The 23,885-nt window shown below is 42.4% G+C and overlaps 1 protein-coding gene across 1 annotated transcript in view; it reads left to right on the forward strand.

Moving 5' to 3' along the window:
- Positions 1-1,022: 1,022 nt before the first annotated feature.
- Positions 1,023-23,885, forward strand: part of snx18a (sorting nexin 18a) — a 43,835-nt gene continuing 20,972 nt past the window's right edge. The window contains exon 1 of the mRNA XM_067985774.1: positions 1,023-2,716. Within this exon, the coding sequence (XP_067841875.1) occupies positions 1,108-2,716 (1,609 nt within the window). The 5' untranslated portion in view covers positions 1,023-1,107. The remainder of the gene's footprint in view (positions 2,717-23,885) is intronic.

Consider the following 23,885-nt stretch of genomic DNA (forward strand, 5'->3'; position numbering starts at 1 on the left):
CCAGGCATTGTTCTGTGATTTTCAAATGCGAAGGATTCGAAAATTTCATTTCCACACCGTTCACCTGACGAAGGAGGAAGCCTCCGAAAGCTTGTGGAATTTAAAATAAATTTGTTGGACTATAACTTGGTTTTCTTTCCACGCAGTGTTGTTTTCCAGCCAGCAATTGAGCTGCTGGTGGCACCTCACAAGACGCACGAGCAGTGAGCCTTTGGTGCCACCAAAATAAGATGACAGTTGTACTTCAGTAAAAGCATTTTTTATATTCTGCCGAGCATGATGTAAAACTGCAGTGATGTAAACGTGCCTAAAAATAAGCAGAGCGGATATTACGCATATATTTTAACAATTAAAATAGTGAATTATTAAAGTAATTATATATTTATCCACTTTGAAACAGTGAGAGCCCTTCCAACCCCTTTGTGATGATGTGAGGAAACTTCCAGTGACATTAGAAGTCATTTTTTGAGTAGGTGGAAGCTAATGAAATATGCAAACTGCTTAAATCACACTTGGGGACTGAAACATGTGTATTAATTAGTGTGGTGCGAAGAGTGGAGTTAAGTTGCTGGCGATGACTGAGTTGTTGCTCGTTGCATTGTGCCTATCTGAGTGAGGGAGCTGCTCTCTCTGCTCTGCCCCTGCTGTCGGAGCTCGCTTGCACAGACTGGTTACGTGTGTTTTTTTTTTCCCCCTGACCAGGGCAGTCAGTCAGTCAGTCAGTGAGTGCCGCTCCCGAGGAAGGCAGCTGGAAGTTTCCGTTAAGGAAAAAAAAACGGTTTCTTGGTTTTTGCCCTCCCGGATTTCGGTCGGGACTTTATTCTCCGTTTAACTCACAGGATTTATGTGAACTTTGTGAGTAAGACAACTTGCCGGAGAGAGAAAGAGAGAGAGAGAGAGAGGGAGGAGAAATCCACTGAACTACAGGGAGCCGACGAGGGAAGACCCCCGCGCAGCCTCTCGGCGGTGACTCGAGTGAGGGGGTCGGGGAGTCGGAGTGAGGGGTGGGTGGTGGTGGTTTGAGAGCCGGAGTGAGGGGAGGGATTTACGGCGGGGTTTCGGGAGCTGAGCCGAGCCGAGCCGAGCCGGGTGCTGGCTGGCGGGACGATGGCGCTCCAGGCTCGGGCTCTGTACGATTTCCAGAGCGAGAATGTGGGTGAGATCTCGGTGCGGGAGGACGAGGTGCTGACCGTCTACAGCGAGCACGACATCGAGGGCTGGCTGGAGGGGGCCAACAGCCGCGGCGAGAGGGGCCTCTTCCCGGCCTCGTACGTGCAGATCCTGCGGGGTGGGAGTGGGAGCGGGAGCGGAGGCGGAGGCGGGGACGCTGCCGGCGAGCCCCCCGCCTCCCGTTATGCCAACGTGCCGGCGGGACCGGCGACTGCGCCGCCTCAGCCTCAGCTCCCCATCGGCTTCCCCCTGCCGCCCTCCCCCGCCGTCACCACCTTCTGCCCCCCGCCTCTCCAGACGGCAGCGGCGGCGGGAGGAGGAGGAGGAGGAGGAGGCGGCGGTGGTGGCGGCGGGGGGCTCGTCCTGCCGGGGCTGCAGCACCAGGCGTCGGGCAGCGGCGACGACGACGATTGGGACGATGACTGGGACGATAACTCGACGGTGGCGGACGAGCCGCTGTCCGGGGGCGGGATCGGCGGCGGCGGCGGGGGCGCCTACTCGGATTTCGACGGGCCGGGCCGGTATAAAGTGAGCACGGGGGCCGGGAGCCGGAGCGGCGGTGTCGGGGGGTCGGTCTCCTCCTCCTCCTCCTCCAAGAGCACGGCCACGGTCAGCAGGAACCTCAACCGCTTCTCCACCTTCGTCAAGTCGGGCGGCGAGGCGTTCATCCTGGGCGAGGCGGCCGGCTATGTCAAGGACGGCGACAAGATCTGCGTGGTGATGGGCTCGCACGGCCCCGAGTGGCAGGAGAACCCTTACCCGTTCGTCTGCTCCATCGACGAGCCCACCAAGCAGACCAAGTTCAAGGGCATCAAGAGCTACATCTCCTACCGCCTGGTGCCCAGCCACACCCAGAGCCAGGTCAACCGCCGCTACAAGCACTTCGACTGGCTGTACGGGCGGCTGGTGGAGAAGTTCCCGGTCATCTCGGTACCCCACATCCCCGAAAAACAAGCCACCGGCCGCTTCGAGGAGGACTTCATCTCCAAGAGGAAGAAAGGCCTGACCCTGTGGATGAACCACATGTCGAGCCACCCGGTGCTGGCCCGCTGCGACGCCTTTCAGCACTTCCTCACCTGCAACGACGAGAAGGCTTGGAAACAGGGTAAGAGGAAAGCCGAGAAGGACGACATGGTGGGAGGCAACTTCTTCCTCACGCTCAGCACCCCGCAAAACCTCCTCGACCTGCAGGAGGTGGAGAGCAAAGTCGACGTATTTAAAACTTTTACCAAGAGGATGGACGACAGCGTTTTCCAGCTGAGCCACACCGCCAACGAGTTTGCGAGGAAACAGGTGGTCGGCTTCAAGAAGGAGTATCAGAAAGTCGGCACTTCTTTCCGATTGCTCAGCCAAGCTTTTGAGCTGGACCAGCAGTCCTTCTCGGTTGGACTCAATCGTGCCATTGCATTTACTGGAGACGCATATGATGCTATAGGAGAACTTTTCGCAGAACAGCCCAAACAAGATATAGACCCTATAGTGGACTTATTAGCACTTTACCAGGGGCACTTGACCAATTTTCCTGATATTATCCACGTCCAGAAAGGTATCTGTACATTTTTTCCTATATTCTACACACACCTGTATGCTGCGTGCAAGCGGTCAGGTCCAATGTTGTAGAGCAAATTGTGATTTATAGCCTTCAGATTTAAACACTGCTTGTGTGGTAGTATTTTTTTAAAAAACTCAATGCAAGTAAATGTATTTTAAATAGCAGTACAGTATTTACAATATGTAGCAGCTTTCATCATTGGGGACTGGACACAATCATACACTGTGGTGCCAACAATACCTGGTTTTCAAACTTGAGCCATCAAAGAAAGATTTTTCAGTCAGCCTTGACTCAGTGATAGCACTCTTGCCTCGGAGTCAGAAGATCATGGGCTCAAGCCCCAATCCAGAAACTAGAGCACGTAATCTAGGCTGACGCTTCAGTGCTGCACTATCTGAGGTGTCGTTTTTCTGGATGAGATTTTAAACCGAGACCTTGGGTGGACGTAGCACTGTTTTGAAGAGCAGGGGAGTTCTCCCTGGTGTCATGGTCAATATTTTTCCCTCAACCAACATCACTAAAACAGAATATCAGGTCATTATCTCATTGCTGTTTGAGGGACCTTGCTGTGCACGAATTGGCTGCAGCGTTTCCTATATTACAACAGTGACTATACTTCAAAAAGTACTTTTGGGACATCCTGAGGTTATAAAAGATATTATGAATATAAGTCCTTTTCAACATTTATTGGCAGTTAAATTCAGTTGTTAAGAAAGCAATATTAGATGTTTTTTTTGAAGATCTTGCAGCTTTTACTGGAGTAGTCTGTCTACTTCAGTGCCTACTTTCAAAAGGTACTACTGCAATGCAACTTTTAACACTAGCACAATATGGTGTACACTTGTAGTACTGAAATTGCTTGTTTCAAGTGGACATCTAGTGCTTGTATCCACACAATGTCGCTATTTTCTGACTGATCTCACTTGAGATGTTCATTTATTAAGGAATGCTTATGTAATAGCTTGCTGACTTATTAGTTGTAGGTAGAATGAAGATAGGAACAAGTGCTGATTTTTTTTTTTAAAAACCTCATAACTGTGATCCAACACAAAAGGAAAAGCAGCCCAACCATGGCTAATAAAAGAAATTAAGGATAGTATTAGATCCAAAAAGCAGTCATATATAAAGTTGCCAGAAAAAGTAGCAAGCCTGAGGATTGGGAGCAGTTTAGAATTCAGCAAAAAAAGGACCAACAGATTGATTTAAGAGGGGAAAAATAGAGTATGAGAGTAAACTTGTAAGGAACATAAAAGTGGACTGTAAAAGCTTCTACACTAATCTTTTTCTTTTTACATACTTGAAGACAAATGTAGGTCCCTAACAGTCAGAAATGGGAGAATTTATATTGGGGGAACAAGGAAATGGCAGACCAATTAAACAAATACTTTGGTTCTGTCTTCATGGAAGAGGACACAAATAACTTCCCAGAAATGCTAGGGAACCAAGGGTCTAGTGAGAAGGAGGAATTAAAGGAAATTAGTATTAGTAAAAAAAAATAGTGCTGGAGAAATTAATGGGACTGAAAGCCGATAAATCCCCAGGGCCTGATAATCTTCATCCCAGAGTACTAAAAGAGGTAGCCTTGGAAATAGTGGATGCATTGGTTGTCATCTTCCAAAATTCTATAGATTATGGAACAGTTCCTGCAGATTGGAGGGTGGCAAATGTAACCCCACTATTTAAAAAAGGATTATATATATTCACAATATATATCGATGATTTGGATGAGGGAACCACATTTAAAAAAGGAGGGAGAGAGAAAACAGGGAACTACAGACCGGTTAGCCTAACATCAGTAGTAGGGAAAATGCTAGAGTCTATTATAAAGGATGTGATAACAGGACACTTAGAAAATATCAACGGGATTAGACAAAGTCAACATGGATTTATGAAAGGGAAATCGTGTTTGACAAACCTACTGGAGTTTTTTGAGGATGTAACTGGTAGAATAGATAAGAGAGAACCAGTGGATGTGGTTTATTTGGAGTTTCAGAAGGCCTTTGGTAAAGTCCCACGTAAGAGGTTAGTGTGCAAAATTAAAGCACATGGCATTGGTGGTAATATACTGGCATGGATTGAGAATTAGTTAACAGTCAGGAAACAGAGAGTAGGAATAAATGGGTCTTTTTCGGGGTGGCATGCAGTGACTAGTGGGGTACCGCAGGGATCAGTGCTTGGGCCCCAACTATTCACAATATATATCGATGATTTGGATGAGGGAACCAAATTTAATATTTCCAAGTTTGCTGATGACACAAAACTAGGTGGGATCGTGAGTTGTGAGGAGGATGCAAAGAGGCTTCAAGGCGATTTAGACAGGTTGAGTGAATGGGCAAATACATGGCCGATGAAGTATAATGTGGATAAATGTGAAGTTATCCACTTCAGAAGGAAAAACAGAAAGGCAGAGTTATGGAAATGTTGATGTACAAAGGGACCTGGGTGTCCTTGTACACCAGTCACTGAAAGCAAACGTGCAGGTGCATAAAGCAGTTAGGAAGGCAAATGGTATGTTGGCCTTCATTGCAAGAGTATTTGAATACAGGAGCAGGGATGTCTTACTGCAGTTATACAGGGCCTTGGTGAGACCACACCTGGAGGATTGTGTGCAGTTTTGGTCTCCTTACCCAAGAAAGGATATACTTGCCATAGAGGTTCACCAGACTGATCCCTGGGATGGCAGGACTGTCATATGAGGAGAGATTGGGTCGACTCGGCCTGTATTCACTCGAGTTTAGAAAAATGAGAGCGTATCTTATTGAAACGTATAAAATTCTGACCGGGCTAGACAGACTGGATGCAGGGAGGATGTTTCCCCTGGCTGGGGGGTCTAGAACGAGGGGTCACAGTCTCAGGATACTGGGTAGGACATTTAGGACTGAGATGAGGAGAAATTTCTTCACTCGGAGGGTGGTGAATCTGTGGAATTCTATACCACAGAAGACTGTGAAGGCCAACTCACTGAATATATTTAAGAAGGAGCTAGATAGATTTCTAGACACAAAAGGCATCAAGGGGTATGGGGAGAGAGCGGGAATATGGTATTGAGATAGAGGATCAGCCATGATCATATTGAATGGCGGAACAGGCTCGAAGGGTTGAATGGCCTGCTCCTGCTCATATTTTCTAAGTTTCTAGGTTAACTTGAAGAAAATTGAGTTCTCCCTTGTCCTGCCCAGCCTGGCTGATAGTTGACTTTAACCCTTCCCCCTTCCCCTTTATCCTGGTCAATAGTTGGCAGTGCGGGGGCGGGGGCACTGTGCTGTATAAAATGTACCCCTGTTTTTTTTAAATCTAGTTTATAAATTGTATTTTTACCCCCTGCGGATTGATTGGGTTTTTTCAATGTGTTGAATGTCCCAATCCTCCATTACTCCAGGCTGCTGATTTACAGGGGGCTGGTTATAAAACCAGTGTAAAGATATCCTTTTGAAAGTCAGGGTGCAGAATTGTTGACTGTGTTCCAAGTCTCCCCTCCTAAGTGTCTCTTCTATTACTAGAAGGCCAATGTTGTTGCTGTTCCTTGCAATGACGCAGAGACTGTCAACCTTTATGAATGGGTTTCATAGGTGGTTGAAGGAAAGAGAAAAAAGAGATATGGGAACAGAACAGGGACATGGGATTAGGACTTCTGCTCGTGTGGAGGTCTGGTTGGGCCAAACAGCCTGTTTGTGTTGTAATTCCTCCCTCAATGAATAACTGCCACATTTGCCTATATTAGTGACTGCGCTTTAAAAATAATTCATCGTGTGAAGTGCTGTGACACATTTCAACGTACTGTGGTGCTGCTATGATATGAATTATATAACCACCGTGGGACATTTTACTACATTTAAAGGCACTATATAAATGCAAGTTGCTGTTTGGCAAAAGTCGAGAATACAACTACAATATGATTTGCTTATATTTTCAGAGATGTTCTAAGAATCTGATTTATTCTTTGTAGGAGTTTGCTTTTTGATGGGTAGTGTATGTAATACAAACTCCAGTATGTTCAAATGTTAGGAACTGCTAAAAAATGCAGTTGATTCTCTCCACACTCCCCAGTTCCTTTCTATGGCAACCACTTTTGAAAAGCCTTTGCAAAAAGTGATGTGATGTACGGTATTGGTGAGCCATAAAAAGTGCATCTTGTACTAATGGTCATGCAGCAATTTAATTACGTTTTTGATTCCCAGTCACACACATAATTTCAACATTGGGGCTGTTTAGATTAAATTACTCCATGATCTGTCTTCCCCATTTCTTGTCTTCCATATGGTTTCTTTTACATCTCAATCACAGTTTGTCAATTAAATCTGTGTTTTAAAATCTGCTTTGTTGAATTTCTAAAGTATTTTACATTGTAACAGACCCTGGATAAGTATCAGAAGCACTTTAATTCCTTTCCCAAATACTTTAAGATAAGGAAAAATGGATTCTGCCTAGTTTTCACACATTTGATTTCATTGTACTAAATCAGTAATGATACATAGTGAAAATCTGATATTGGAAAAGTGATGAAGCCTAGATTCCTTACTGCTAATAGTTCATGCCTTTTCTTCTGTTTATTACACTGAGATGAGTTGGGAGTGATGAAATGGTCCCTGTAAAATGTTTTTAATCTCAATAAGGAAGTAGATATTGCTGGATCTAGTTCTAGGAGATGAAATGGGGCAAGTAGGTAATGCAAGTGTAGGGGAACATCTAGGAAACAGTAACCATAATATAATTCAAAAGCAAAATACTGCAGATGCTGGAAATCTGAAATAAAAACAGAAAATGCTGAAAAAGCTCAGCAAGTGAGGCAGCATCTGTGGAGAAAGAAACAGTTAATGGGCCCGATATTAGCACTCGCTATCGGGTGCGTTCCTGGCGGGGGGCTCCGAAAATCGGGAAATCCCGGAGCGGGTCGGGAGCCCGGCTCCAACCCGCCCACTTCCGGGTTCCCCACAGACGCGCTGATGTGCGCGCGCAGCCCCCGCGTGTGGGACTCCCGCAGGCAATTAAAGCCGGCGGGGTGCCACTTAACAGTATTTATTCTGGTATTTCAGGTCGTTAACAGACCTGATTAAGGGAATATTTCAGGAGGGGTGGGATTTTACAAACAACTGGGACTGTTTCCCGTACTAGGGGAAACACTCCCAGTTGAAATGGACGTGTTGCAGCTATCAGCCTGTGGCAGCTGCAAAGGTCCATTTGACGGGTGGGGGAGACGGAGACCCTCACTCATTGCAGGAGGCCACTCTTTCACCTTGGACAAAGTTTGGCCTCCACCACCCTCCTCCTAACAATCAAATTCACCGACTTGCACACTTACCCCGGTGTCCAGACACATGTACCGACCTTGCAGACCCCCTCAGATGTACATCTTCCGGATGGGGGCCGCCGTTGCTGCAGTCATGACCTCCTTGGCGGGAGAACAGCATCACCAGCCTCGTCGGTCACACTGTCCACCTCTGACACGTGGAGCTCCACAACACAGTGCTGTGACACATCCACCTGCACAGCAGGAGGGAGGGCAAAGGCAGAGAGAGATGCGTCGCAGAAGGCACTACCCTCGCCACAGGGTTCACAGACCAAGCTCAGCTTCCTGGACCTCTCTGAGCAGCAGTGCACACGGAGGCTCAGAGTCACTCGACATGTAGTCTTGGACATCTGCAGCCTCCTTCAGGCCGAGCTGCTCCCGGCTGGCCCGAGCACCATCTTCTTACCTGTCGCTGTCAAAGTTACCACTGCCCTCAACAACTTCTCCTCCGCATCCTTTCAAGGTGCCACCGGGGACATCGCTGTCGTCTGCACAAAAGAGCCCTGCAAATACACCTACACCCACTCTGCAGTGACACAATGGGTGACATCAGTTGTGGGTCTTCATTGTGATCCTCAGGAAAGGGCATTATTGCACAAACCAGACAAGATGCGCAACGACGTGGCAGTAGTGGTGACAATATAATATGTGATGTGAGTTGATCAGAAATTAAATATAAGTTTAAAAACCATGACAAACCCTCAAACACCCTTGTGCATCCCCTTCATGCTCGCAACACGTTTGCCTTACGCTTCCTACTGCACATATGTGATGCATGCCCTGTGGCTGCAGCACAGGTAGTGGCAGGTTGAGTGAGACTGACTGTGAAAGAGATGCACGAGAGGGTGAGTATGAGCTAGAGCCATGAGAAAATTTCAGTTCACTCAGTATCCATAGACTTTTGGGGAAGAGAGTTCCAGATTTCCACTGCAAGTGTAAATTTGAAAATTAGAATAAGATTTTTAGTTAGATGAAAAAATGGATTGCGCTCTGATAAATTGGGGAAACAAAAAGTGTTGGTATGGCGAACGGGATGTTTGGGGGGGAAAAACTGGCAAGTCACAAGGAAATAAACTGATAAAAGAATAGTGGTAGGTCAAGCATGATCAGAGAGGAAAAAGGAAATCTCATGGAGGATGAAGGAATATCAGAGGTACTAAATGAGTAATTTGCTATTATCTCACACTTGTGTAAACCAAGGCAATGAAATGGTATACGAGGAAGAGGTGGATCAATTAGATAGGATAGCTATAGATAAGGAAGTAGTACTGATAAAAACTGGTGGAAAAGGCACCAGGCACTGATGGCATACGTGCAAGAATGCTGAGGAAATAAGTGGCTCTGACCACAATCTTTCAAATATTCTTGGTTATGGAAGTTGTTCAGAAAATCAGAGGGTTGCCAAAGTAATACCTCTGTTCAGAAAGCGAGAAAGGAATAAAACAGGTAACTATATAGAGCAGTCAATCAAATATTAGTAGTGGATAAGCTGCTAGAAGCCAAAGTATACTGGATAAAATTAATGTTCACTTGGAAAGATATAGGTTAATTAAGGATGGCTAATATACATAAGTTAAATGCAAACCCTATCTGATGACAAATTTGAGTTCTTTTTCAGGAAAATTGTATTGATAATGGAAATGCATTGGATATTGTGTTCATTGATTTTCAAAAGATACTTAATAAGGTGTTGCATGGAAGGCTTGTTGATCAAATGTAAGGCACAGTATTGAAGGGATTGGGACGGTGTGGATATTAAGTTGAGTATTAGTTAATGGATTTTTTTTACTGGATTGGAGGGATATAAGCAATGGTGTCATTCAGGGGTCAATATAAGGCCCATTCATACATAATTTGTAAAAAAAAATTACCTGGACAGGTAAATTTCCAGACAACATTAAAAATAGGGAGCGTAGTTAAGGAGGACTGTAAGCAACTTCAGGAGGCTAAAGGTTATTATATTGGGCAAATAGATGTTAAATGAAATTGAATGCAGACAAATGAAGAGTTTTTTTTTTAGGAAGATGAGGTGAGGACACATTCGCTAATGGAAAAACCTTAAAAAGAGTAGAAGAGCAGAGAGACTTGGGGTTCAGTACACATCTGAAAGTAGATGATCAGGTTGATGAAGCTGTTCATTAAAATAATAAAGCAAAGGGAATCCTAAGTTTTGTAAATAAAGGCACAGAGGTAATGCTGAACCTATACAAATCATTGGTTGGGCTGCAGTTTGAATATTGTGTGGCTGATTCTTGATTGCAGGAGAAAGCTGACCCTGCTTTAGTGCAACTTAAGTGGCTTCTGAACTCCAACATATTTGGCGGGGTCAGTTCATTTAAATACCTAACCTTCCTGTGCCTTGTACTTACGCATAAGGAGTGTTCTTGCAGCTGGTAGGCAACGAATGAGGAGTGCAGCAGCTTCTAAAGGGTTGATGTATCATTTTAACTGGGGCAAGATAGTTATGCCCAAGAAGAGGTTCATAGGAGCTGTAAGGATTGTTCCCTTCACAGAACAAAACCTAGAGAAAAAAGTGGTCATTTTTGCTTCTAAGGAAACCCTCCTAACTAGGCCAGTGTCAGCAAGTGTGGTAGGAGATGGGCAACAGCGTCTCCTAAATCCATGAACATGAATGCAAATGAAGAAGTTGTTCTTTTGGAATGAGGAAGGTTAGGTGGGACTGGCTTAAAAAGGGTGTACACTCAAAGGAGAAGAATGCCATTACTATGCCTGTACTAAGCATGCAGACCACAGCCTGTTGCCATATCAGCAATGGAACCTGCAAAGCATTGGCCCCACCTCTGATTTCCATCGCCTAAGTACATCTTTAAAACTACAGCTCCAGCTTGGCTGCCAAAGGGAAAGGGTTTGTTTTGTCATATGATTGTTATAAGCTTTGCTACCAAGTTACAATGGCTCCTAAAGCTACTTGCGTGCTTTATGCTCATCCTTTCACACCAATTAGAATGTAGGCTGGTCATTGGGATGCATTCATTTTACACCCTAATGCTTAAAGAGTCTGTTGTTTTTAAAGGAGAAGACAGGCCTTGAATACCGAGTACTCCATTTGGTGATGGACCAGCCAACCTGCACCGCCCTTCTTGCTACGAGGAGCTGGCCCTCAATTATTGGCATGCTGGCCATAGAGGGATTGCAAGAGAGAAATTGGCTGTTTAAGTGATCTCTTCATCAACCTCTTACAGGTCCTTCAAAGTTACTTAGTGAGTCATCCACAAACTCATTTGCCAGTCAGTATAATGACACAATAATGGCCTTGCATTGCCATTTACTGCATTCACAGCTAATATGTGTTCCATTTCTCTATGTATGTTGCACCCAAAATGAAACATCTGCCACTAGGAGCAAGAAACTGGTCTATCACTTTAGCTCCTATTGAGCATTCCTCAGCCCACAGACAGCAGCACAGAAATATTAGGGGAATCAGATAGAATCATGAGAGCGCACCTGGTTATGCAGCAGATAAGCATCAAGAGGAAAGGAGAGCTAGGGACAATGGTATGACTTCTGTAGGACCGATGGATTTGTGTACAGGGGCTGCATACAGAGCCCAGCTTATGAATCAGCAGGAACTCTTCATGCAGTCTTTTGAGAATCTTCCCTGTTCAGGATCTGGCAGTGATGTAAGTATATGCATCTGAAAGTTCTTGATTGCCTTAAAAACTGGTCAAAAAGGCTGCAATTCTCAGCCAGTCAGACTGAACACATTAGTTTGGAATGACTGTGGAATTCCATAATCTTGGAATGACAAATTAAGTTATTTCTTAAAAATTACTCAAAAAGGTGTCTTACCAGTGACACAGGTAGCTGGGTGCTGTTGAAACAAGCAGTCATCAGTGGACCTTTTAATAGTTCAGTAGAATGAATTTGGATAGTCATCCTGGTTGCTCGTGGTTTTAGGACCACAAAACAACACTGCATAATTTGGTACAAATGCACAATTTCACTTTAGCTGCAAGAACAGCTGATTTGGGAAATGGAAAATTTCACATTAAAGCAGTAGTCACTAGTGTTACTAAGGCACATTGTAGGGGCAGAGTAAACAAGGCTTTACATTTCACATTATCTGCTTTTTGCATTACAAAATTGACCATGTCAACCAGATCTGAAATCAGCTGATCCTGTAACTGCAAGCTGCTGAGTCAGACTGCTGACGTAATATCTTCTAAATGCTCACATTGTTTTTCCAATTTGGATAACTGAGCTCCTGTTCTAAAATAATAAGTGTTTAGTAGTGTAAAACGTGGTGTGGCCCCAATTATCCCATATATCTTAAATGAACATGTAGTTTATTTAAATCTTTAGCACGCAGAGGTAAACTCATTTTTACAAAGCCAAAACACATTTTGTAACTGAAGCATAATATGGCTCTGTAATAAGCTGCCTCTGTTTATAGTGGGGGTCTAATAGTTTGCATAATAATTGAAGAACTATGTAATCTGTATTAGCCTAATTTTATCGGCAAGAATGTGTTTGCACAGCTTTTGGGAAATTTAAACTGCATTCTGTTCATCTTAAGGGCTTGAGGTTGAAAAAAAAGTCAATTGTACCAGATGGGATGACATCGCCACAAAATAAAAATGAGATGGAAATGACATCATAATTGAGAACAGATGGTGCAGTGGGGGAAGGGGATTCTCACTCTAATGCCATGGGAGTTGAATGTGCATCAGTTAATTATTTTATTGTGAACTTAAATTAAAAAATCTTGCATTCTGTAACTAATGCAAACATCAGTCAATGGAAATAATTTATATCTCACCGTGGATCTGATTAACATGAGTGACAGAGTTGTGACTTGCCAGATTTGCCCATGTGTGGGATGGAAAGCATAATTCATGATATAGTCTCTACATCCATTTTTTAAAAGAAAAAAAACATTGTTTTAGATCTGCATGTTTCGCTTGCAGTTAGAATCTTGAAATAAATAGCTGATTCAGGTAGAGCACTGCAAAACACAGACCAGCCACAGTGATGGAACATTTTGTTCTTGCATATTTTTCAGAGAATTTGTATTCCAGGAAATGGGATTTTCTTCCTGTGTTCCCCATACCACCACTTTTCTAATTGCAGAAAAGCTTGGAAGAGATTTGCATGTTGATTACCCTGTTAGCTAGTTTAGGACTAAAGGGTTTTTAAATGAACACTCAACACGATGATGATTCTGAATGTTGAGAATACAAATAATCATTTCTGACTTTTTGCTACAGGGGGATACTGGAAAGGAAACTTTTTACACGTTTCCGATAGATCGAAGTGCATACACTTGTATCACTCGGCCATGATTTTTAATGTCTTTTTTTAGATAAATCTTGAACCTTATAGGTGATTATATAAAGCACCACAAAGGGCCAGGTACACATGAGCGCATTTATTACGCTACCAATACAGTATATCAGGCCCCCAGTGAAGACAACTGTAAGGTTTTGTTTCAGTTGTCAAGGAGAAATTGTCTGTAACTCAATTCTAGGTTTCTTGCACTGACATTTCAACTATCTGGACTATACACTTCAAAATAAGTTTGCTTCATCTATGGTACCAGCCCTGGAGATAGATTTGCTTTACCAAATTACTTTTACTTTTGGTGTGAGGGAGCAGTTTATTATAATTTCTCTTCTCACAATTGCCAACTTAGTTAATTGTAGGACATTGTCACTTTTAAAGATCAGTAAGCACAGAGTGTAGTTTGTCTACAGTAAGAGTTCAGATTATCTAAAACCAGAGGTTAATGCCATAATGGCACAGAAAAACATGACACTACTGTGACAGCAAAAAAAAAACTCATGTTAAAAGAATTACAAGTACAGCCCATCTTCAGCCACACATTTGAGGAAATGAACAGTATAGTAGCTAGGCAACAGCTTGGGAAATCTGATTTTCTGCTCCTTGGAGATTTCAGACTAGTTTTAAGCAGATTAAATTGATTTAACCTCTGCACATTTATCTTTTCAGATTGATGTAATTAAATCTGAAATAATTGCAAACCTCAAATTGATAATGCAGTTGAAATTGCTTTAATTTGGTATTGCCCATGCAGAGGAGCCATACAATATGAAACTGGTACAGTGCTTTATGTGGTGCATGTAGAGTTGTGCTGCAGTGACTAATCAGTCTACATTTAAATAGCTGTCGTTTGTGACTAATCGGGCTCAGCATTTACATGTCAGAGAATACCTAGAGAATTGACTGCTACAAACATTATCAAGAAGATGACAGTTGGCAACTCTCTTCTATATTTTGTGTGGGTGTGGTGTTTTTGGGAGAGGGAGGAAGAAAATTAGTTTCACCTGTTAGATGTGCTTAGCTTTTGTATCTGCATAAAGTATATTCAGTTTTTTCTTTTAAATTATTAATGTCTTTCAGATTTTGCAAAAAACATTTTAAAATGTGTTTTTCCTATCCCCTTCCCACATTTTACCTGACTCTAGAATGATCGAAGACATTGACTTCTCTGACAGTAAATGATCAGATATTAGGTGACAAAAATGAGGTTTGGTGTGCCATATTCAAATGCTATTTACTGAATCAGGATTGTGAGAACATAAAAAAAGTATCTGTCTAACTGAGTCCTCACTCATTCTATTTTCTGCAGCTTCTCCCCATCTCACCTTGAGCTCTCAGACTTTATAGATGAGAGAGAGTGCTATCACGTACTCGCTCAGTGTCTCTCTCTTCCTCCCCCTCCCAGCCCTTTCAAACTCCTGACAATCCAGCTGCACCTCTTTGTTCCCATGTTTAGCAAAAACATTAACCAGTCTCTCTCTGACATGAAAATCTGGATGAGCCAAAGTGTCCTCCAGATCCTCTTTGACTCTTGTTAATACTTTGAGGTGTGGAACGTTGCAGGACTGTTCAACCCGAGCTCAGCTTCCTCTCCCAACCGTTACCAGGATAACTTTATTCCAGCTCTAACATTGCGTCTTAACCCATGTCTCTTCCTCACCATTGCCGAAACTTGTACCCTCTTTACTTAGAGGTTCTCCTCTAATGCTTTCCTCACTGGCTTTCCTAACTCAACTTTCTACAAGTTACAACTCATTGAAAACACCGCAGCTCACGTTCTCAGTTCAAGGATATGATAGTGTAGTGGTAATGTTACTGAACTATAAATCCAGTGGCCTGGACTAATAATCCAGAGAACGTGGGTTCAGATCCCACATGGCTGTTTTGAGGGTATGAATTAAGCTTTAAAAAAATCTAGAAATAAAAAAATGGTATCAGTAAAAGTGACCATGAAGCTGTCAGATTGTTGCTAAAATCCCAGCTGGTTCATTAATGTCCTTTAGGAAAGGAAACCCTGTTGTCCTTACCTGGTCTGTGACTTTTAATTGCCCTCAGAAGTGGCCTAGCGAACCACTCAGTTGTATCAAACCACCTCCTTCTCAGGGCAACTAGGCATAGGCAATAAATGTTGGCCTTCCCAGCAACGCCCACATCCTGAGTGATTTTTTTTTTAAAAATTAAAAATCTCAAGTTCTGCCCTCCCATCCCCACTTCCTCCAAGCACCATCCCAGTGAGTTGACTTCAAAAATTTTTTGTCCTTGCTTTCAATTCCTTCCAGCCATATGTCTCTTCATGTGCCCTCCTGAACTCTTTTTTTAAAAAAAACTGGCAACTCCTTATCCCCCACACTCTCTGCTCCACAATTGGCAGCAGTTCTTCCAGCCGCTTCATTTCTGTTCTATAGAACTTCCCTGCTTTCAGAAACCTCCTCAGAACCTTTTTCTTTAACCTTGCTTTTTGCCCTTTCATCTTTACTCTGTTTTTCGATGTCCAGTATCTTTACTTCTGTGTGTAGCACAATGAGATGTCTTCCTGCAATTGAGTACTATACAAGTACAATTTGTTGTCATAGTCTAATATTTGCCTTGCTCTTGTACCCCATACAGTTTCTTAAATTGTTTAGGAGTGCAGTAAGAAAATTTGAGATTCCTGTCTTTCAGTTGTCTGGCTGTACCCTGTTTTGTTTCCTAAGGTAGTTGTGCTTCATCAAGGATTACAATAAAACTTGTTCAGTGAGAGCAAGTAAGGCTCTGATTTGAACATGGAGGTATGTAAGATATGGTAGTGTTGTGATTCTGGTATTTGACTAGCATCCCAGAGCTAATGAGTTTAGATCCCATCAAGGCAAGTTGTGAAATTGAATTCAATGAATTTAGTAATTTGTGGGCCCTTGAAAGTTGTTTTGTTATTAAAAACTCAACTAATTCACCAATGTCTTTTTTTGAGAAGGAAACTTGCCACCCCTACCTAGTTTGGTCTGCACATGCTGTATTCCCACACTACTTGACTGTGTTAATGCTCTCTTCAGTGACCTAGCAAGCTACTTAGTTGTTCAGGACAATAAATGCAGACTTGCTTGAATCACTCACATCCAAAGAGCAAATTTCAAAATAAAATTTGGCTGGCATTCTATTCCTGTTACTTGGCCTAAACAGTGGCTCCCTTCTGGTGTGTCACACCAGTTGAAAAAATGTCAGCAATGTATATTGGTATTGGTACAATCCAATGGTTTCCTGTAGCTCTTCAGCCTATACAAACACTTGAAGCAAAATATTATGAGGTAGGAAGAAAGAGTAAGGAAATGGAAATAGAGTAGATAGTTCTGATGTGGATCTAGCACAGGCTCGTTGGACTGAATGGCCACCTCCTGTGCTGAAATTTGTAGGATTCTATTAACTTTAATCAAAAAAAGTGATCTTTCAGAATTTCAGTGAGCTATAGAAAAAGAATAACAACTTGCATTTATTAACATGGAACCATGTCCCAAGGCATTTCACAGACTTAAGGGGAAGCAAAAAGCAATGGAAAAGCCATTTTTCAGAAGTTGCTGAATTTGCTAAAGCTATCTAGAACTCATCATGTTTTGAAATACAGTAATAATTATTTCTGCATGGTATTAGCAGTTGTGGTGCCTAAAATCATGACGGATGGTCAAAACTATAGCCATCATAGGTCAAATTGTTCAAACATTTATTCAGTTAAAGAATTTAAGTCATGAGAATTTTAAACCACTAAGTAGGTTATAAAGCTGTGTTAAATGCTGCACATTCCAAATGCAATTCTAAGAAATAGTGAGGCTGGTGAGGAACCTCACCCACCAGGAGCACATAGCGACAATTTGGACAGATGCCCCCCCACAGTTCCATGTGTGCCCGAATATGGTGACTCCTATTGGGATGCAGTTCTATGGGTGTCAGCAGCTTTCCGGTACCACACCTAAGCTGCCATCTTCACGTATGAGTTTATACTGAGTTTTTAAGACTTGTATTTGTTCTCAGACTGTGGGTGACACTGGCAAGGATGCATTAATTGCCCATCCCTAGTTGCCCTGAGAAGGTGATGGAACTGCTTCTTGAACTGCTGCAGTGTTGCCATGATTTTGATTTTAGGTAGTGAATTTCAGGATTTTGACCCAGCAGTGATGAAGGAATGGGGATATATATCCAAGTCCGGATGGCGTGCAACCTAGAGGAGAATATGGATGTTCCCATGATCTTGTCCTTCTCTGTGGTAGAGGTTGCATGGCTGGGAGGTCCTGTTTAAGTAAGCCTGGCAAGTTGCTGCAGAGTGTCCTCTTGATAGCATGCAGTGGCTACATTATGTACTGGTAGTGGAGGGACTGGATATTGAGTCCAGTGGCAGGGGCACTGATCAAGTCCACTGTTTGGTTCCAGATGTGTTGGCAAGTTCTTTGTCGGGGTGGGGGGGGGGGGGGTGGAAAACATGTTTTAAACCAGTCCTTGACTGACATCTGCATGTGTCTTTCTAACTGGTCACTGGATTTTTTTTTTTCCCCTTGTGGGTGCTGGGATAAATTGTGTACCCACTATTTCACTGTCTGCGATTAGTTTCGTTGCCAAAGACCAGAGATCAAATCTGACCTTCCGGATCCATATGGCTCAGTATCAATTCTCAGTGTATTTACCAGCTTGTCTGAGAGTAGATTTCATCAGTTACAGCAGGTTGAAATTCAAATATAACCTGTCCAGCCATGTGTGGAAAATGCTTTGTGGTGAAACAATTACCTTGTGAAGGTTTTAATAGAAAAACAGTTCTGCTAACACTGACCAAGGTTATGTGAGCTGATGCAAAAAAATGTATCCCCCCTGATGTTGGCATTTTAATATCACTGGTGATTGAATTTCTGGTTAAACTAAAATACTGAACTGATTACAATTTGTTCTACATCATTGGGGGGCTGGGGGGGGGGGGGGGGGGCAGTAATTAACTAACTGCATTTAAAAAAGATACCTCGATTGGACCAAATCTTGATCAAATTGATGAAGAATTATAAATATTTAGCATATCTTTATATTAAATATAATTGGAGTTTTCCACATAAGGTTTAAACTGACAAAACCTGAACGGAGAATTCTGACATTTGTTTAACTGACACTTTTTTAAAAGAAAAAAGTCAAAAATAGAGAAAAGGCAAACTCAATTGTGTATTTTACATGCCAAATGTCTGGTAACAATGTCTTCTCTTAAAACATTTTTAAAATGTTTTTTCGATTCTAGTGATCTTTTTGGGCCCTTCCTAAATTGCTTGCTGCAAATGAAATGCCACTACTACCAAGAGAGATAGTTGTTGGATTGCAGTTAAATTTAATCGCTACATCAGAAGGTTGGACATGAGGTCCTTAAAACGGCACTTTAAAAGCCCAATTTTGCAAGACTCTGCTACTGCCAGCGAGCCTTGTTCGTGAAGTTGGCTGCGCAGTTCTGTACGCTCAAGGTGCAGCGGCCACATTTCGCATTGAAGAAATATTGGGCTGTGGGAGAGGCTGTGCTACAGATTAGCATAAGCCTTATTAGAGGAATATGAATTATGAAAATGGTACATTCACTGGGTTTCATGTGTTTTTTGTCTGCTCCATCCCCACTGCTGAGCTTGCCCATATAGAATGGGCACATGACCATTCCATTTGACCTGGCTTGCTCAAGTTGGATTCTTAGATTACCTGCCTTTAAACAAAACACAAACTTGATTTGAAAATTTGTTTAAGTAAAATTGTTATTTGGTTGCATTTTGCTTCCCACATTAGTGTATGTTGTTGGGGAGTGAGACAGTTTTGGATATTATTTGTGAATACATTCCTACAGTTTTCTTCTTTGGTGCTATTTCAATTGCAGTAGCAAACAAGTGGTGAGGAAAGGGATTCCTTTGAGGTTCCAATAGTGCGACATAATTTAGAATGAGTTCATGAGAGAGCAATAAATGCAGCTATACCTGAGGAGTTGTGTCCACGTCGCCCTTACCCCAGGATCTGTGTTTACTGACCCAGAAAATCCTTCTTGTGCGTGTCGTTGGAGTCTACGCTTCAGAAAGAACCTGCTACAAAGCCAATCTATCAATTGGAGGCTGACCTACAGGCAACTTGTACCACAAGGATGGCCCTTCCTCTAAGTGTGCATAAAAGAAAAGAACATGCATTTATAAAACGCCTTTCACCTTTGCAGAGCATCCCAAGATGCTTTAAAGCCAATAAAGTACCTTTTTTGAAGTGTAGTCACTGTTGTAATGTAGGAAATGTGGCAGCTAATATGCACACAGCAAGGTCCCACAAACAGCAATTTGATAATCTGTTTTAGTGAAGTTGGGTTGAAGGATAAATATTGGCCAGGACACTGGGGAAAACTCCTCTACCTCGTCATTGCATTGACGTGTCAGCCTGGATTTTGTGCTCCGGTCTCTGACCTTCTGACTCTGAGGCTAGAGTGCGACCACTGAGCCACAGATTAAACTTCTATGCTAACGATTTTCCAAGCCACCACTGGTAACATATACCAAATCCATCAATTAATTGGCTGTTCACAGATGTATCAAGCAAGTGACCAAGGCTTTGTTAGTGAGAGGCAACGCATTTATCACTTGGCTTGTGGAAGGGAAGCATTAACTTAACGGGGACAGAACCTTTTCTGGGTATCAGGTTTTCATACAGTACAGGGCATAATGGGTGACATCCATGTGCTGTACATACAGTTGAGCCTTGCCACCACTTCCTGACAGGTAATGTGCACTGCTGTGTTCTGGGTTGGTCCCTGAGGTGCCATACAGAGCAACTCTCCTCATAGCCACCTCATTCAGAAGCATATCCACTTTCACAGTCATCAAATCGGGTTGGGTACTGTACTGCTTGCCTACAGACTGTACTTTTATATTGGGTTATCTTTCTTTTCAATTCATTTTTGCCTGGAACTGCTTTTTTTTCTCCTCCCAGCTTTGACAAAGACTGGAAAATATTTAAAATTTATTTTGATGTATTATAAAGATTAAAACAATATTTGCAGACACTTATCTCTTCATTGTGGCGATCCCTATAAATTTAAGCTGCTGGCCAGACTTGTGCATGACCCTTTAGGCTAGTTGCCAGCACAAAGCCAAAGCTGGGCTGGGAGCTTAAGCTAATTATACCAATAAACTGGGTACTAGTTACCTCGGTGCTAGCTTGGGCCAGGCAGGCAACCAACCATTCTTGGCACAGGTTTTACTGGTCTTGCAAAATTGGAGCTCATGTAGTGTGTCTCTGTATTTAAATTAGACTACTGACCCCATGACTAGAGGGTAAGTCTTACAAAGTCAAGAGTATGTGGCAAAATTCAGAATTATTGTCTTGTAATACTTTTGGGGATCTTCTCAAGGAAATTAAATTATAAACAGTGTGATTGATTCATAAGATCAAGGTGGTGCCATTTAATAGAACGGTAGATAGTACAGTAACATTATAGTCCCAAAAAAGGCTTGGGATAGAGAAAGATTAACTTTAGAAACTTGGATGTCTCAAAGTGAGAAATGTAAGATTATTGCTTCTCTTGAGAACTGGGCATAATAGTTAGCATGCTACCCTTTAGACTTTGGGACCTGAGTTAACTGCAAGGATCCAACATGACACAAGGATAGTCTTGATTCATATCTCCAGAAACCAGGTCAAGAGCATAAAACTGCCTTCAATTTGACACCATTAGTAGTCTGAGGTTATGAAGATGGCTGATGGGAGAAAGGGGAGTAGCAAGAGAGAATTACACCAATCCAGGTCACCAACCTTTGTGTGTACCCAGACGTTTTTGATTCGTTCCTTTTGGCTTTTGCACCTAATATTCTCCACCACACTGATACATTGCAGCTTTAGGGAGCTTTAGCTAACTGCTTCACTAGTTAAATGTGATGTAATGCAGTGTAGTCATCTTACTTCCACTTTAGTAAATGTGCCAAAAATAAGCTTCCTCTTCTCATTCCTCCCTTTCTCTTGAAATCCTCCTATGATCAAGAGGCCTGTCATCGGGTCAATCCTGATGCAGCTTTTGGTCAGCGGCCAGAAGATATGCAAGAGTGGCCTGGTGAAGAACCTCTCTTCCAAATTTCCTTTCTGTTGGAAGGACCTTGCCCTTCCCGCAATGTTGCGGTTGAGATGAGCTCAGCAGAATCAGACAAAATCTGTAATGCTCCACTGTGCATAAACACCAGAATTTTATTATAAACAATCTTAGAATGTTACAGTACTTAAACAGGCCATTCAGCTCATCAAGCCTGCACCAGCGTTTTCCTCTGAGCTACCCAATCTAATTCCATCCCTGCTCACTCGCCATACCCTTTTTATTGTTCCTCTTTCCCCTTATGGACTCGCATCAACAACTGTTCGTAGCATAAAATTACACATTATAACATCGTCAGTGTTAAAGCATATGTATGCAAGTATTTTCAGTTTAGTTCGGTTGATATCACTTTTACTGCTAAGTCAGAAGGTAGTGGGTTCAGGCCCTGCTCCAGGACTTGAGCACATAAACTAGACACTTCTGTGCAGCACTGAGTTGTTGGATTGTCATCTTTTGGGTAAGACATTAAACTGAGGCCCCGTCTACCTGCTTTGGGGATCGCAAAAGGTCCTGTGGCATTATTAAAGAAGAGCAGGGAGTTCTCCCAGTGTTCTGGCCAATATTTATCCTATAACATACACAACTAAAACAAATTAACTACTCATTTAACTCATTGCTGTTTGTAGAACTTTGCTGTGTGTAAATTGGCTATTATAAATGAGAATTACTTTTTATAATTAAATAAATTTATTGGCTATGAAGCCATTTGGAACATCCTGTGCAAGATCCTAGAAGATGCTATATAAATGCAAGTTTGTAACTAAAGACATTTTTTCTAACCCCCTTCAATTCCTTTGTAACCTGTAATCATCTTAAATTTCTGCCCACTCATTTGCTTCTCCTTGACCACTCGAACTGACTATTACTACTTGTTACCTGTCATAATCTTGATCCCTATCAGATCATTCCTTAACCTTCTCTGCTCTAATGATAAAAGGCCCTGACTCCTCAATTCTCTGTTAATTGTTAACATCCCAATGAATCTATGCTGCACTTTTTTTGATTGAATATAAGAAATAAGAGCAGGAATAGGCCATATGGCCCATCGAGCCTACTCCGCCATTCAATCAGATCATGGCTGATCTTCAACCTGAACTCCACTTTCCTGCCCGATCCCCATATCCCTTGATTTCCCCTAGAGTCCAAAAATGTATCTCTCTCTGCCTTGAATATACTCAACGACTCAGCATCCACAGCCCTCTGGGGTAGAGAATTCCAAAGATTCATAGCCCTCTGAGTGAAGAAATGCCTCCTCATCTCAGTCTTAAATGGCCAACCCCATATCCTGTGACTATGCCCTCTAGTTCTAGACTCTCCAGCCAGGGGAGACAACTTATCAGCCTCTACCCTATCAAGCACCCTCAAAATCTTATATATTTCAATGAGATCGCCTCTTATTCTTCTAAACTCGAGAGAGTATAGGCCCATTCTACTCAACCTCTCCTCATAGGACAACCCTCTCATCCCAGGAATTAATCTAGTGAATGTTCATTGCACCCTCTCTAAGGCAATTATATTCTTCCTTAGGTAAGGAGACCAAAACTGTATACAGTACTCCAGGTGTGGTCTCACCAGAGCCCTATATAATAGCAGCATGACCTTACTTTTATACTCCAACATCCTTGCAATAAAGGCTAATACTATTTGCCTTCCAAATTGCTTGCTTGTACATGCATGTTAACTTTCTGTGATTCGTGTAGAAAGATACCCAAATCCCTCTGAATACGAACATTTCTTAGCCTCTCACCATTTTAAAAAAAATATTCTGCTTTTCTATTCTTACTGCCAAAGTGGATAATTTCACATTTCCCCACATTATACTCCATCCACCACCTTCTTGCCCAACTTCTTGCCCAATCACTTAACTGTCTATCACTTTGCAGCCATTTGTTCCATAGTGCTTGCTATCCTTGCCGAACAAAAAATCTATCCATCTCAATCTTGAAAAATTCAATTGACCCGGCATCCACAGCCTTTTGGGAGAGCAAGTTCCAATTTCCACTACCCTTTGTGTGAAAAAGCACTTCCTTATTTTACTCCTAAATAGCTTAGCTCTAATTTTAAGATTATGCCCTCTTGTTCTAGATTCCCCCACCAGAGGAAATGGTTTCTCTGTATCTACTCATGAATCCCTTAATCATTTAAAATATCTTGATTAGACCACACTTCCTCTCTAAACTCAAGGAAATACAAACCAGGTTTATGCAACCTATTCTCATAAATTAACCCTTTTAAAGCCTGGTATCATTCTAGTGAATCTGCTGTACCTCTTTCATAGCTAACATATCTTTCCAGAGGTTTGATGTACAAAATTGAACACAGTACTCCAGATGAGGTCTGGCTAAGACCGTGCAACTCGAGCATTATTTCTTCACTTTTTTGAATTCTAATCCCCTCGAGATAAAGGCCAACATTGCATTAGATGCTTTGATTAATTTTTAAACCTGCAGACCAGTTTTTAGTGATTTGTGTACATGGAC

This window comes from Heptranchias perlo, chromosome 1, assembly GCF_035084215.1.
Source record: "Heptranchias perlo isolate sHepPer1 chromosome 1, sHepPer1.hap1, whole genome shotgun sequence".
In the NCBI taxonomy this organism is placed as follows: Eukaryota; Metazoa; Chordata; class Chondrichthyes; order Hexanchiformes; family Hexanchidae; genus Heptranchias; species Heptranchias perlo.